The 16785-nt window shown below is 43.5% G+C and overlaps 1 protein-coding gene across 2 annotated transcripts in view; it reads left to right on the top strand.

Annotated features, from left to right (window-relative positions):
* RASA3 (RAS p21 protein activator 3) overlaps positions 1 to 16785 on the top strand; it is a 266580-nt gene that overhangs the window by 131690 nt on the left and 118105 nt on the right. For both annotated transcript variants that reach the window (XM_073350720.2, XM_073350711.2), the window contains exon 3: positions 15905 to 16008. In XM_073350720.2, the coding sequence (XP_073206821.2) occupies positions 15905 to 16008 (104 nt within the window). The remainder of the gene's footprint in view (positions 1 to 15904; positions 16009 to 16785) is intronic.

The raw sequence follows: 16785 nt of genomic DNA, 5'->3' as shown, positions 1-16785 counted from the left end.
AAATGTTGGATAAAAAGCCTCACCAATTTGCATAGGTGACCACAGACCCAAACCCTTGGATCTGAGAACAATGAAAAAGCATTCAGTTTCTTACAAGAAGACTTTTAATAAAAATAGAAGTAAAAAGAAATAAAGAAATCCCCCCTGTAAAATCAGGATGGCAGATATCTTACAGGGTAATTAGATTCAAAAACATAGAGAACCCCTCTAGGCAAAACCTTAAGTTACAAAAAAGATACACAGACAGAAATAGTTATTCTATTCAGCACAATTCTTTTCTCAGCCATTTAAAGAAATCATAATCTAACACATACCTAGCTAGATTACTTACTAAAAGTTCTAAGACTCCATTCCTGATCTATCCCCGACAAAGACCAGCATATAGACAGACACACAGACCCTTTGTTTCTCTCCCTCCTCCCAGCTTTTGAAAGTATCTTGTCTCCTCATTGGTCATTTTGGTCAGGTGCCAGCGAGGTTACCTTTAGCTTCTTAACCCTTTACAGGTGAAAGGAGCTTTCCCCTGGCCAGGAAGGATTTCAAAGGGGTTTACCCTTCCCTTTATATTTATGACAGCATGCTACTGCTTTTGTTTGTCTGTTTCGTAAGAGCATCCCTCCTGACTATCACAACACCCTCCTACCTCTACGATCTGCTGCCAGTTGGATTTGTCCTTCATCCTTGAACATTCTCCCAATAAGTGAATAAATAAAATAAATTCAAGAAAGAAACTGTTTTTAACAATGTCTTTACAGTGCCTCTGTTTGTACAAATTGCTGCTTCTTTCATATGTGTCACAAGTCAGTATCTAGATTGTTCAGCTATCTAACTGCTGCATCACTGGGGGAGGGGTTGCAGTCCACCCTCCAGTCTTTTAACTATGCATTCCTCCACCACATGTTTGCTCATGTGCAGTGCTGCCCCGTAATCACCCTGGTAAGATGGAGCTATGCCAAAATTTCTGCATTGTGGTAGTCACTCTGACCAGTCCAGTGAGTAGCCTGTTAAGCCTAGTTAGGATTTGCTTTCCAGGTTACAAACAGGTGGATGTAAATTAGGGCTTCTGAAATTCATCAGCTTGCCTGTCTCTCTATCCCAGAGTTGCTGCCGCTCTGCAAGGACATAGCTGTTGGTCTTGATACGCTGTTGTTCATCCAAGATTGGCACTGGGCCAGCAGCACTGGACAGGAATGGATTAATGGCTGCCACAAAAGGGTGTGTCAAAGTCAGCAGGAGTTGAAGGTCTAGTTCTTTTTCTGGAGGTGGGCAGATCATCTTCTAGGAAGTGTGCACTGCTTACTTACACCTATTGGAACCATTGTCAGCCTTGTGTGCAGCAGGTTGTTTTCATCTGTCATAGCCCTTCATGCAGTTTGAAGGTTAATGGCATCTTGTCAAAGTTTTGAGGGAGCTATGGGATCCAACGCATATAAATTAGATGTTAATGTGTGGCTAAGGCAACCACTAATGATATGGGTGGTTGTGTTCAGTTCCGAATAAATAAGATGCATATGCTTACCTCCCCACTAGATTTGTTGCAAACTATTTCCTGTAAGCCTATGATGAGGCTTAACATTTAAATATTAAATCAGCGTTTCAACTCTGGCTCCCATTCTCAATTTCTAATGTTTTGGTTGGGCTCGTTGTCAAAACTTGGACAGTCTCTGAGTAACAGGGTCTTGGGTATTGCAACCCATGAAAGCAAATCACAAAAATTACATCTCTCCTCACCTTTTATTGATAATTTAAACCTTTGAATGCAGTTTTTTCAATTTAGCAAAGAAGTGAAAACCTCTGTTTTAAAATTTTTATCGAACTGTGACTGTTAAATGACAAACTGTTTCCTGTTTGACCTATGGTTTGTTTTTTTTTACAATTATCTGTGAAATATTAGAACAGTTGGGGGAGGGGTGCATATGCATAAAGTTGAATACACCTGTCACCCTGAAACAATTGTCGCAGTTCAGAGCAATTGCACCTGTATTGCTCCTTTGAAGGCATCCCAGCTCCTTAGCTATCACCTCCTTTGGGCAAAGTCCAAGTGTCTCTCCCTTGAGACCAGGGGTTTTCCAGGCTGCACAGTTCTCTGCCTACACTGTGATATCCCTAGCAAGCCAAAACATCTAAAGGGCCAGCACCTGCTCTTTGTTTTCTCTGCAGAAGTTATGAACAGTGTAATTGCCTGCAATTATAAGTTACCATACAGCTCTTCATAAGTAAGCATGTTTATTCTTAAGTTGAAAGCGTTACAGAAAAAAGATATTAAACATTTTGTTTACACGTATATTAAAAAGCTTACCAGACCTCACCCTGAACTCCAGCTTTGGACTCTGGTAGGTGTCAGTCTTTCAAAACCCATAACTGTTCTCCCCTCAACACGCACACAGTTACAATTTCATGGCTGTCTCAGATTCAGAACCAGACCAGCTATGAATAGTTCAGTCTTTCCTTTTTTCAGATTGGGCCTTTGACCTTGGCGTCAGGTAACAGGTGATCAGCAGACAATGGGCCACTCCTCAGGGCGAAGCTTCAAAAGGCTGTGGTTTTGCATAATTGGAGGTGGAGAATTTGCATTCGCTTCCCCCTAGATATTCCCCGGGAAAATGACTTAACACTTTTTGTTCCAAAACACCATTCTTGCCTGGTTTCAGAGTAGCAGCCGTGTTAGTCTGTATTCGCAAAAAGAAAAGGAGTACTTGTGGCACCTTAGAGACCAACCAATTTATTTGAGCATAAGCTTTCATGAGCTACAGCTCACTTCATCGGATGCATTCAGTGTATTCTTGTCTGGTACATTGTTCAGTATAATCTTTTGAACCCCCAGGTTCCACATCTGTCACATTTCTCCCTTTTGAAAGGTTATATACAATCCCAGCCCTCAATAATACATAAACCATTCATTTAATACAATGGATCCGTAAAATACTAAATCTTAATTCAATAAAGTCTGCCGAGAATATGACAGGAAAATGCCATATCTACACCAATGTCTTCTAATTCAGGTTTCCTTGCACTGAGGGAACCTGTATTTTTTCCAGCTGTGTTTTCATATACTCTGTATATACATGAAAGGGTTTAAAATTGAAACATGGATGAAACATTTCATTTTGTATAGTGAGGAACTTTGCATGTGTCTTTTTTTAGCTAATTACTTGAATGGTAACTTCACTGATGTGGAGGTGGTTTATCACAGTGGTTCTCAACCAGGGGTACATCAGTTTATCTAGATATTTGCCTAGTTTTACAACAAACTATATAAAAAGCTCTAGCAAAGTCAGTACAAACTAGAATTTCATACAATTATATACACTGCTCTATATACTATACATTGAAATGTAAGTACAATATTTACATTCCAGTTGATTTATTTTATAATTACACCTCTACCCCGATATAACGTGACCCAACATAACATGAATTCAGATATAACACGGTAAAGCAGTGCTCTGGGGGGTGGGGCTGTGCGCTCCGACGAATCAGCGTGTCTGGCTCCGACATGCTGCTCTGAGCAGCATGTTAAGGGTGCCGGGCCGGGGCGAAGGGGTTGGATAAGGGGCAGAGGGTCTCGGGGGGTGGTCAGGGGACAGGGAGCGGGGGGGGAGGGGTTGGATGGTTCGGAGGTTCTGGGGACGGGGCGGTCAGGGGACGAGGAACAGGGGCATTGGATAGGGTGTGGGAGTCCCGGGGGCCTGTTAGGGGGCAGTGGTGTGGATAGGGGTCGGGGCAATCAGGGGACAGGGAGCAGGGGGGTTGGGTAGGGGGTGGGGTCCTGGGGGTAATTAGGGACGTGGGCAGTCTCTGGAGGGGGCGGTCAGGAGACAAGGAGCAGGGGGGCTTAAATAGGGGGTGGGGTCTTGGGAGGGGTGATTAGGTGCGGGGGTCTCTGGAGGGGGTAGTCGGGACAAGGAGCGGGGGGGTGTTGGATGGGTTGGGGGTTCTGAGGGGTAAGTCGGGGGCAGGAAGTGACTATTAATAATGGAAATGCTCGAGGCCAAAGCAAGTTTGATATACCGTGGTTTCATCTATAATGTGGTAAGATTTTTTGGCTCCCGAGGACCGCGTTCTATCGGGGTAGAGGTGTATATGGTAAATATGAGAAAGTAAGCAATTTGTCAGTAAAAGTGTGCTGTGACACTTGTATTTCTGTGTCTGATTTTGTAAGCAAGTAATTTTTAAATGAGGTGAAAATTGGGGTACGCAAGACAAATCAGACTCCTAAAAGGGGTACAATAGTTTGGAAAGTTGGAGAGACACTGGTTTATTACATGTATTACAGTAGCGCTTAGAAGCCCCAACCAATAAACCCCATTGTACATAGCAAGAGAGTCCCTGCCTTGAAGAGCGTACAGTCTAAACAGCTAACGGGGTCGGGAAAGGAAACCTTGTTATCCCCATTTCCCAGATGGGGAGTTGAGGCACAGAGGTTGTGATTTACCCAGTGTCGCACACAATCTAGACCTCTTGCTTCCCAGGCCAGTGCCTTAATCACAAGGCCAGTAACAATATTTACTACACCTTTCAATAGCACTAAATTCCCCTCAAAAACTTGAGCAGCCAGGTTAGTGGGCACTGGGGATATCTAACACTTATTTCTGTAAGTCAGGTGGGACCAGTAAATCATTGTCAAGAATTTTACATCATTTCCACCAGTCAACCTCTCGGCATCAAAACCTGTTGTATTATAGTGAATCAAAGATTTAAAGTTTCTACTAGGACAGCTTTCCAGTGCCTGACTGGAAGAAGCAGAAGGAGTGGAGATACCTCCTAGGTAGAGGGTGGCTAGGACTAGAGGGGGCTCAGCCCCCCTTTCTCCCCCCCAACCCCCAAAGCTCTCAGCCCAGCTTGACTGGTGAAGCCCTACATCTGACAGGACCAGGAAGGGAGTGGGGCAGGATGACCCTGCCTACACATAGTCATGTCATGTGACACTGGTGGAATGCCATGATAGCCAGTGGGCCAGAGTGGGGAGCCAGCCAGGACCAGCCTCATGCACCAGAGCTGTCACTCCCTGCCTCCTTCCTGCAGGCACCTCCCACCTATGCCCCCTTGGCAGCCAGAGCCACGCAGGCACTGAGTCAAGGATGCACCTCTTCCCCAGATCAGACCCCTGCCACATCTGGGGCTGAGAAGGTCTGGTGCCCTGAGGTTATGGGGCTGTCCACAATCTTCACATTGACCTGAACAAGTGTGCTGGATCTTTCAGCAACAGCACACCTGCTCTGTTAGACCAGCTTCCTGGAGCCAACCCAACTGGGGAAGGACCTCAGGCCAGAGTGGAGGTGTTGGGGTACACGGTGTGGGGGTCTGCCTACACTCCCCACTGGCCCGGGGGCTTGAGGGTGCAGGCTGGCCAAGGCTGCTGTTGTAATGCTCCCATGCAATCATGGCCAGCCCTGATCCAGCTCCCAGGCAGGATCACAGAGCTGGAGGCCCAGCCCAGCCCCAAAGGGGACTGATTGGAGGGCTTGGGATGGTGCTGCGTATCAACAGAGCAGGGTAAGGGGCTCAGGGAGAGTCTCTGCATCATGCAAGTTGCATCTCCCACTGGGTCTCCCCTTCCTAGCATGCGCCCCTTGTCACTAAACAAGAAGGTGGGGGTAAGGGTCTGGGGGGAATTCAAGCTTCCCAGGGAAACTCTGGGGAGAGGACTGGGACAAACCTAGCTGGTGGGTCCTTTCCTCCTAGAGCTCCCTCCGCACAAGGCCTTCAGGCTGCGGGGACCTGCCCCGGAATTGTCCAATACCACCAGACTCTCAGCACGCAGAGCTGCTCCCAGCGTGGCAGCCGAGGGCCCTCACATCAGTGGCAGGAGCTGGATCTAGCCCCAAAGGAGCATTAAGCTCGTGGGTGGGGGTCACCTAAAGGTAGCAAGCTGGGGTTGAGGGCCTCAGACCCCATTGCCTTCACCCCGTCTCATTTCCTGTCTCACTTCCTGCATCTAGCTGCCCTCTTTTTCACAAAGTAGCAGGCTGCAACCCTGCCCAGTAGCTGGTTCCCTGCGGGTGCTGAGAAGAGGGATTCTGTCCATAGAGAATGCAGAAATGGTGCATTTTGGAAGTGCTGAATTCTAAACAAGTGGAGCAGGGCAACATCAAAGGCAGAAACCCCACTTCTGAGAGTCAAGCTCCAGGGTAGCAGCCAGTGCAGGCTGGGCTCTCTCTCTAACATGGCCCTCCCCCTTAGGTCTCCCCTCCACACCGAGCCAGGATAGAGACTGCACTTTTAATTTTGTTGTCCTTAAGATTGATGTTGCCTTTGCTTGCATCAGATGTTTCCATTCGCTTAAAGGACAGTATCAGCTGCAACAGAAAAATCAAGACAGCTTCTCAAATCTTAGGTAAAGGGAATGTGACATTTCTAAATGTGTTTCAATACCAGTAAAAGTAGAGCTGTGTGAAGAAGAGTTAAATGGTTGGTGTGCTTCAGTAAGGTGGATCAGGTATCTTGGCTCCATGATCCTTTAGTGCTCTTTACTACTTGACAGGAATTTTTCACACCTTGGACAGAGTGATCAAAAACTGAATGTAAGGGAAAATAAACCACCTGAGCCTTGAGTCTACTGTCCCTAAACTTTGGCGAGGAGGTAAAGTGTCAACCACATAATACTTACATTTGTGTGAATGTATAATACATATTCACAAACAATAGACTTTATTGATGACAGCAACCTTAATTAACATTAAACAAACAAAACTATTAAAAAAACATCAAAATTAGGAAAATACATAAAGGATTAAAAGGCTACAAAGTCAAGCACACTCAAGTTCAAAAATACTGGAGTGGACATTGCCCTTGCAATCTTAATTTAACTCCCTTCTGGAAAAATCTGAGACACACCGAGGTACTGACCCTGTAAAACAGAAAATACTGATACAGCCTCGCAGTGGCAAGACCACAATATTAAGGAGAAGTCTGTAGCAACTCCATAGTTTAAGGGTACTTGAATTTAACACAAGAATAAAGTTCCTTTGTTTCACACTTTGCCAACTGAACTTAGTTACTAAATTTGATAAATTCAGTCTTGCAAAGAGTTACTGTTCTGTATGAAAGCTTGTCCACACTGTTTGGAGCAGCAGTATGTCAAAGCACAGTATGGAACTTGTAGTGTATGGTAGCAGTATCCCATGCAGCCAGATAACATGTGACAGGCTAATGCATGGTAGGTTTAGACTCTGGCATGCTGTGCGCTAACCAACTATATAGATGCCCTAATTTTTAATAAAATATTTAATGTTTGCTGATATCGTCTTAAAATACTTACTTTGCTTTGTTTTCCTCACATTTATTTGTGTTCCTCTAACTAAACCACCACAAACTCCATACTTCTCTCTCGCATTCGGATGTGTTGGACACAAGCCACTTCTCAAATTTTACATACATAGTTGTTCCACTTACTTTGGGGATATGCCAAGATTAGCTGATAGAATTACTTGGATACATCAGCACCTTAGATGTTCCAGTGCTGCCCACCTGCCTTTGTGAAACACGGAGCTCTGCCCAGCATAAAGGCCACGGGGAAGGAGGCTTTGAACCGAATGGCATAAGCAGTACTTTAAGAGCGGCTTCTCTCCTATCTGTTTGCTCCACTGCAGTTCCCATAACAGCCTCACTCCTCAATGTACTCTCCTCTAGACACACTGCCTGGCCCCACCGTGCCCTGTACTCAGTTACCACATTTTGCTTTTAAACACTGATATGTATCAACATTGATGGATCTAATCATTGATGTGTATCAACATTTAAAGGCTTAATGTGGTAAGGGAGCTTGCAGGGCGTGGAGCTTGGGGAAAATCAGACTGCTCATGAGAGATTATTGGGGCAGGGAGTGCACAAGACTTTGTGGGGAAGACATGTAACACAGCTGGACAGAGTGCCAGAAGTGGGAGGAGGCCTGGTGGACATTAGGGCTCTGAGGGGTTTATGAATGAGAATACGTATCAGTATTGAAAGCTATCCATGTGAGTAACTATGTTAAGAACCTGAGAAATTCCTACAAAGTAAACACATCTATAACTTGAGTTCCACTTTGTCAGGGGGGTACAGATAAAGGCTGAATATGCCATGAGACAAGGGTATTTCTATTTGTGGGGGAGGGGAGGAAATTTGACAGATGAAAGAGTCACAAGGTCCCTAGAAATGGGTAAGGGAGAATTTTTGGTGTTTGGTAGGCATGTCAGTCAGTGGATAGGGTTCAGAGCTGGCAGGGTGAGACTGTAACGGCACCAGATACACACACAAAATAAAATCAGTAAAAGAACAGGCTGAGGAAGTTTTAAGAAAAAAATGAGGGGGGTCGTAGAAAATAGTTTACACCAAATGAGACTATATCTGTAGCTAAAATCTCCCCACCCTCCACCCTGGATCTAATGTAGTTAACACAGTAATAATGTTCTGATTCTGTTGATGGATATATGTGCTTGAACACATGACACAGCACTCCCTATCAGGTCCTTCAGCCCAATTACTTATGAGAAAAAGTGGCTTATGTACAGTGGATGGATATTAGAAGAGGATCTGTACTTTCACAATGACTTAAGTTGTGTGGGTTTGTTTTAGTTGTATTTCTTATGTAACCATATGCTTCCAGTTGTATATATTCTGCCAGAACTCTGAGTTTCAGATCTAGTATGGGTGTATTTTGCAAATGTTTTAGATTCCCTGCAACCTTTGTCTGCCTCTTTTGGCTACTCCTACAGAATCTCAACTTATAGTTCTACAGTAGCAGCAACCACAAACTTTATCAGAATTTGAGTTCTTCCAATTCCCTTGTTGATTGTCTTATGTAAGTATTCTGAAGAATCTTTTTTTCCTCTCGTCACTCTCTTAACGAAATGTTGCAGAGTATTTGTGCACATTTTATAAGCCAAATGCTGAATTGTTCAGAAACAGGCAAGTACCCTTTCGTAGACTCTTCAGTCTATTTATTTTTCTTCCAACTCACACTGTGATGTGAACTCTGGTCTTCAGTTCATGCAGCAGGATGAATCCAGTCTTTCTAAACAAGTTGGAATAGTCAGAGGATGCAGAGTTCTTTGTAGCATGTTAATGGTCCTTACTTCAAGTACAAAGGCAGGTTTAAAAGGAGAAGAAAAATCTATATACAAAGAGGTTTGGTTTGGGCAGTTACATTATTATTCATGTTGCAACCCTCTCTCTTCATCCACTGAACTATCAGTGCCAAAATGAGAACAAGACTGCTTTTGCAAACCCAAGTGTTGAGAAATAAATGCTGGGTTTTGCAATATTATCTGAAACTGAAGAAGTGGTTCTAGTCTATGTGATTCAGTCTGTATACTCTTGTTCCTTCAATTTACATTGATTGTGATGATTTTTAATAGGTATTTTTCAAACAAAACTTTTTTTTACAGTTAAGGTTGAACATGGTTCTGTCTAGCTAACACTGAAAAGTAATTACAAAATCCTGCATCTTTTAAAAAACCCAAATCACCAGAATGTTTGAAAATGGTTATGGGATCTACTCCTATATAATTTTTCATTGCTTAAACTCACTCCACCTGACTGCCCCTTGCCCCCACCCCAGTCCAGCTCCTTAACATCTTTCCCCTGGAATTTGCAAAAACATGTGCTAGGTAGGGTTGCCAACTTTGATTGTAGAAATCCGAACACCCTTGCCCCGCCCGCTGCTCACTCCCTCTCCCCTTCTTCTGTCACTCGTTCTCCCCCACCCTCACTCACTTGCTGGGGTAGGGGATTGGGGTGTGAGAGGGGGAGGGTTCTGGCTGGGGGTGCGGGCTCTGGGATGGGGCTGGGGATGACGGGTTTGGGGTGCAGGACGGGGCTCTGGGCTGGAGGGTAGAGCCAAGGGGCTGGAGTTAGGAAGAAGCTCTGGGCTGGGGCTGGGGTTGGGGTGCAGGGGTGTTGAGGGCTTCTGGTTGGAGGGTGCGAAAGGGGGCTCTGGCCTGAGGCCCAGGGGGTGGAGGTGCAGAAAGGGTGTGGGCTCTGGGAGGGAGTCTGGGTGCAGGAGGGGGCTCAGGGCTGAGACACAGTTGGGGTACGGGGGGGGTGCAGGCTCGAAGCAGCACTTACCTTAGGCAGCTCCTAGGAAGTGGTGACATGTCCCTCTGGCTCCTAAGTGCAGGGGCAGCCAGAAGGCTCTACACACTGCCCTGTCCTCAGGCGCTGCCCCCGCAGCTCCCATTGGCCATGGTTCCAGGCCAATGGGAGCTGTGGAGCTGGCACCATGGGCAGGGGCAGCGCACAAAGCCCCCCTGGCCACCCCTGCGCCTAGGAGCCAGAGGGACATGCCGGCCGCTTCCAGGAGCTGTGCAGAGCCAGCCATTTCTCAAGCAGGCATTCCGGTCAAAAACTGGGCACTTGGCTACTCTGATAGGCCAAAATAAAAAAATGACTAGGTAATAATCAGAAATAGGATCTTGAATAGGAAACCTTTCTGTAAATTGAGTTGGATGTGGGTGAGTGAAGTAGTATTTGGAAGAGGACAGGAAGGATTCCTTTACTATTTCCAGACTAATTCACATTTGGGCACTAAAACAGATGTTTTTTGAGGAAAATAATATTTCTCCAGCGTTAACTGTTAATTTTTAAGGAAAATCGCGCTGCACTTTTTTTTTAAAGTTTTTATTTGACTTTGCTGTTACTCATTGGATTAAGTCTCCAACTGAAGAAAGTGCTTAAGCACGTGCGTAATTGCCCGAAAAGCACTTGCTGAATCAGGTTGCCATAAAAGGGCTGCAGAAAAGGAGTGCTGCTGTGCCTTGATGAGGCCTAGCAAAGGGCTTCGCTCCCATGGGCTTTAGCAAGTCTATGGGAGGGAGGGAAAGGGAAGATGATGAAACCTGGGTGGAATATGGAGTAAAAGATGGTGGACAGGGGAAGCTTTTCTCTTGATTAAAAACCTTGGGATTTAAAAGCTACAATATGTTACCCATTTTTAAAGTTAAGTGTTTACAGTCTCTGCCTTTCCTTGTCTTTCTCCATGCCCTCCAGTCTCCTGTCATTTCCCCCCTTTCATCCCCTGCCCTAGTCTCCTGCCTGCCTCAAAATTACCCTTCCTCCTCCCCACAGACTCCCATTCCATGCCCAGATCATGCAGTGAAGATTCCTGCTCCAACGTTTCTCCAACAGTTGAGATTGGCATATGAAACATCAGGAAGATCAGATGGGGGTGGGGGAGACGACAACTGAGGTGTATTCAAAATGAATCTGCTTATGAGATATTCGCTTCACCCTTAGTTATGGAGTAATTACTGTCAACAGCTGGATGTGGCAGTTGTGAGGCTAGGGACTCAAAAGCTCTATTCTTCTATGTATAGAACACCAGTCTATCAAAGTATCTGGGACACCTTACAATAAAACCCAAGGCAGGTTAAATTAATAACGATTTAAAGGACTTTAAAATCAATATCCTGTGCCAAAGGATTTCTGAAATGTAAACATTTTCAAACCTACTTTAAGGAAGGCTAATTTCATGCTGACTGCCAGGTAAAAAGGAGGGCATGCAATGGCTTCTGTCGCTGCAAATCTGTTTACGATGCCCCATCCCCTTGGCTGTCATTGCAAAACTTAAAAGAATCAGAAGCTATTTTGATACTTTAAACGCTTCCTTTTGCAAATATTGATGCTTATTCTGATGTTTAAAAACTACACCCTTCCCCCCTTTTCTTCACCAAATTAAATCTTCTAATGAGAGAGTAGGTCTAATCTACCAGGGAATTTTTTTTAAAATTGGAAGTTCAAGTTGAACTCATTAAATTCTGACAGATCTCTGAATCTTTAGCTGGGATAATTCTGGTATTTGTTCTTGAAGTATTTGTCAGTCTCTTGGTGGGCTATGTAACTTGATGCTGCTGACTTTTACTAATTTCTCTGTCAAATAAAAGCATTTAGTGCAGCAAACAGGGTGGATTGCCTTTTTTTGTTTTGGGGAGGCAGTTTGTTTTTTTGGAACGAGGTTTCTCGAGCCCTGAGGCTGATGCTCAAGACAGTTTGGCTTGAGAAATAAATCATGGGGTTTGACTGCTGTGACCTCTTGCTCCTCAGGTCCATGCTTGAGACAAAGTGGGCACTGTTTGAAGAGATACATTAAGGATAAGCTTGCAATTTAAGTGGAAGCACATAGCAGTTGTATAGTTCCTTTTCATTCCTTCAGAAAGAAGATATTGTTTTGCAAAGCCACCCTACCACTCAAGGGGAAGGGGGAAAATCAGATTAGATTTAATGTGCATTTTCTTGCAGTTAAAGTTTTGCTGCTTAATTATCAGTTGGGAAATACGTGCAGTGTTTAAGAAATGCACCTTTAATTTCTAAAAGTAAGCACAATATAGGAAAAATACACTATCTGAATGAGTTGGAGTAGGATATTGTAAAACACTGTCTTCAAAATCCACAACCAGGAAAGCACTGAACAGAGTTTTCTAAAATATAAAATAAGGGCCCTATTCTGCAAACACTAATGAGAATAATGCTTACTGTGAGGCACATGAATGAGTTCAATGGGACTACTCCTGCAAGTAAGTCTCGTGTCCAGTAGTGGATACAGGATTCAGTTATAATATAGCTAACTGCATTTCCTTCGCATTTCTCCCTTTCATTATGCTCTTTTCCAACATCATGTATTGTAAACAGGTTTTTAAAGACTTTTTTCTCAAGGCCACTCTCCAGAAATGTTCAGTGCACATCCATATGTTGTTTCCTCTGTTGTCTTTTCTATTCTTGACTGCTTCAAATGATGGTGGTTTGGCTGGTCCAATTGGAGGTCTGTTTGGTGGGGTTGGGGGGCGGCTAATTACTGTCCCTGAATACATTTTTATAAGTATCAAATGGTAATCTGAGTTTAAGGACTGTGCAATAAATATGGGAAAAGACATATTTGTACCTTTCAGGCTTTCAGGTGGCACAGTAATCTAGGAATTATAATGGAGAAATGGATATATAATCCAGGTTAATAAGTATCATCTCTTCAGTGTCTTTTTTTTTTTTTTTTTTTTTTTGTGGTGCAGCCCATTATGTGTATCAGTATTTTATGGGAAGGAAAGGACAGACTTTATGGATAGATTCACTAGCACATCTAGAAAAAGCAAGCAGAATTTCTCCAGAGAAACTTAGATACTTTAATGCTTAGGCATTGAACTCTGTCATACATACTTAACTTTGTGCACATGAGTAGTCCTGCTGAAGTCAACTGCATAAGTGTTTACAGGTATAGGGCCTTATGGTCCCGCTTAGGAACCATTCTGCTAGGAGAGCTGTTCATAATGCTCAGTTTGGTAGAAAAGTTTGTGCTAGTGCAAAATTTCAAGCTTTGTATCTGTAAAAACCATATCACACTCCTGAAGATCAAATAAGGTTTCTTCATAGAGGGAAAACAGGCAAAAGTGACGAGGCATGCTGTCATAGTTAACATGGAAAAGTGCCAATGCAGCAAGTACATGTTGTAAACTTTGTTGGAAGGTACCAGATCTGTGAGTAAAGTAAATATATAACATCTATAAAGTTGCTTAAACTAAGGCATTACTAAGTAAATATTGTCCAACTCAAGAGTAGAGCCACCAAGAATTGTGTGCAACACCTTTTGCAGTTAGAAGTTAGAAGCTGTGTATGCAAGTACAATCCTTAAATACTCAGGGTCTGAGACACAATAAATGGGAGCAGATGCTGACGTTCAGAGGAGACTGGACAGGAGAGGGACCAAATGATGTACTGTAATTTTTTGTTTTCTGAAATCTGCCTTTAGGATCCATGTTTAACGACAGTAGTGCTCTACGAGTCTGTACTGTGGGCTTCATTCGTTAATCTTGGACACATTTCTCAACATTGTAGCATATATTATTATAAATAGATTTTTAACAATTGTTTTTTCTGAATAATAATGTATAACTTTAACAATTAATACATTGTGTCATGTTCTCACTAAAAATGACATTTAGTACCATGTTTTGCTATATAATGAATGAGGCTTGCTGGCTAGCTCCAAAAGTCTATTAAGAGAGTATAGAAATCCATTAAAAATTTATTTCATTCTAGGCAGCAGTGTGAACAAAAGAGGTGTGCAGTGACCTAAAATGCTTTTGCTGTGTATAATAGGAGCAATGTATGTGTGTCTTGACAGAGCCAAGGGAATGACATATGCTGATAAAATGCAAGAAAAATGGAAAGTTAATGTAAGGAACTATTAATAACTCAGATGAGTATTAAATCTTTTAACAGAATACCGTTGAAGGGTTTTTTTTATACTGTAGCTTTAATGAATCCGTCTCCCAGTCTTGTGCCCAGCCAGGACAAAAGGGAGGTCTGTTTAAACAGAAAAACTACTGGCTTTCAGCCTATTAATTAGAATTAGTGATTTATTTTTAAGTCTACATCTGCAGTGCTTGCTGCATCTGTCAGTATGACTCATGCTTCAGTAGATTTGAATGGGCGGATGGAGTTTAAGTGACTCGGGGTGAAAAATCTGTGTTAGTACGATAGACCTGTCACGGCACAAATAATGTTGATAGATGCTTGTAGTTCTTATACACAATTCCTTAACCATATAATTGGATAGAAAAAAAAAAAGGTTTGCTATTAAGTCTGAGGTGTTTCTCTGTTTAAACTAGTAGGATTCAAGGGAAGCTATTTACGTCCCTAAACAGATTTGTATGTTAAAAATGATATTTTTATCCATTGTTGAATTTGACCTAACTGTAGGAAAGATAATTTGTTTTTCTGTTGATCTAGCTAGATCATTCTTCTGTATATCATAATCAGGTGGAAATGGATATTCAGTATTAATAGATAATAAACATCACAAATCCACCTCAAAGGCTTAGTTACTATCAATTGTCTTAATCAGTTTTGGATTTGAGATTTTTGTTTGGAGAAAATGGAGGAGTTGGATGTGAGGTTTTCATTTAAAATTAATTAATTAGTTCAAAGAGTTGATTTAATGCGCATTGGAGAATACATAGTCTATAACTTCCTCACAGTTACTTTTGCTCACTCTTCTGTCTGCCTCTTGTTTTATACAGTACAAGCTGTTTTATCTGGCACTTCACCAACCAGAAAGCTCTATAAACCAGCATTTCTGATCTTCATTGAAAGTTCATTTATAGTCTGTTTGGTGTGGGGCTGGCAGGGGGTTGGGGCGTGGGAGGGGGTGTGGCGTGCTGGCTTAGGGAGGGAGTTTGGGTGCAGGAGGGGGCTTAGGGCACAGGAAAGGGTGCGGGGTGCTGGATCCGGGGGCTGCTCATCTCTGGAGGCTCCCCACAAGCGGCAACCTGTCCTGTCCACTTCTAGGCCGAAGCATGGCAGGTGGCTCTACGCACTGCCTCTGCCCACAGATGCCACCCCTGCAGCTCCCATTGGCTATTTTTCCTGGCCAATGGAATTTGTGGAGGCAGCGTTCAGAGCCACCTGCCACGCCTTCGCCTAGGAGCAGCTGGGACAGGTCACGGCTTGCGGGGCGCTGCCCGAGGTAAGCACCCCCCGGAACCTGCACCCCCTCCTGCGCCCCAAGCCCCCTCCCACACCCAAACTCTCTCCCACTTAGTTAACTGGCATTTTTCAATTATCGGCACCCCCCATTCCTCCAACATGCCAGATAAAACAGCTTTTACTGTACTTAGATTGCAAACTCTTTGTGGCAGGAACCATCTTGTCATTGTGTACCTACTAAATGGGGCACTGGTCCTTGATTACAGCCATTAGGTGCTATTGCAGTACAAATAATAAATATCTGTTCCTTGTCATGCACTGGAAAATTTTGTTTCATGGGTATTTAATATATAATGGAATAAATCAAAGTGATATAGTGCCTGGAGATGTAGCTTAGTGCATACACACAGTTGCAGCCTAACAAAGGCAAGTGTAGTCAACATTCAGGGTATGAAGTAAAAACAAACTTGCTACTTTGAGATACCAATACTAACTCTTCTTATTTCCCCAGCCCCTTCTATGGAGAAGACTTTTACTGTGAAATTCCTCGGAGTTTTCGTCACCTGTCATTTTACATTTTTGATAGAGATGTTTTCCGAAGGGATTCCATCATAGGTATGTGTTTATAAAATGCCTATTTTCATTGTAGTTGTAATTGTTCAGGATTTTCCATGTTCATCAAACTATAAGCAGCTATATGAATTCAGGTCTTAGAATGGGCATTAATGATAGTGATTGTGATTTAAAAAAAACACACCACAAAAGAAAAAAGTTGTCTCCTATATATTATATGCTAGGAAATACAAATAAGTTGATGGGGAATGCAGATTATTAGTTTAATCAAAATATACAGTAAGTATTACAGCATTATTATTAATGTTAGCAACATAATTTATAATCACTTGATTTTATGTAGGACTTTGTGATGGGATGTACGTGGCCTTTTGTGGATCCCTGCTGGAGGGGCTGGGTTCTTGCTACACCCCGCCACAGGAAGGAGCAGCAGAGATGGGTCCTCCCAGCCTGCCTAGAGAGGCCTTGTAGAAGCAGCCAGTCAGAGCCCAGCAGGCTCAGATAAAAGCAGCTGCAGGGCTTTAGCTGGTCAGTTCCTGGCTGGGACCAGAGGGTCAAGAAAGGGTGCTCTTCTCTGGCCAAAGGAGCTCAACTGGCTGCATTTACTAGAGCTGGGAGTGAGAGGACATGACAAGTTTAACCCTAAGGTAACAGGTGAAGGTAAAGGGAGCAGGAGGGAAGAGGCCCAGGGAATGCAGCAGTAACTAATTAAAGGAAGCAGTACATGGCTGCTGTATGCAAGGAAGTTGGAACGGGTGACTCTGCGTTCCCCCACTGGCCACTAGCAAAGTGGTCTAAGTTCCAAGAAGGGGACAAGAT

This window comes from Lepidochelys kempii, chromosome 1 (assembly GCF_965140285.1).
Source record: "Lepidochelys kempii isolate rLepKem1 chromosome 1, rLepKem1.hap1, whole genome shotgun sequence".
In the NCBI taxonomy this organism is placed as follows: Eukaryota; Metazoa; Chordata; order Testudines; family Cheloniidae; genus Lepidochelys; species Lepidochelys kempii.
This window is presented reverse-complemented; position numbering and strand designations above follow the sequence as displayed.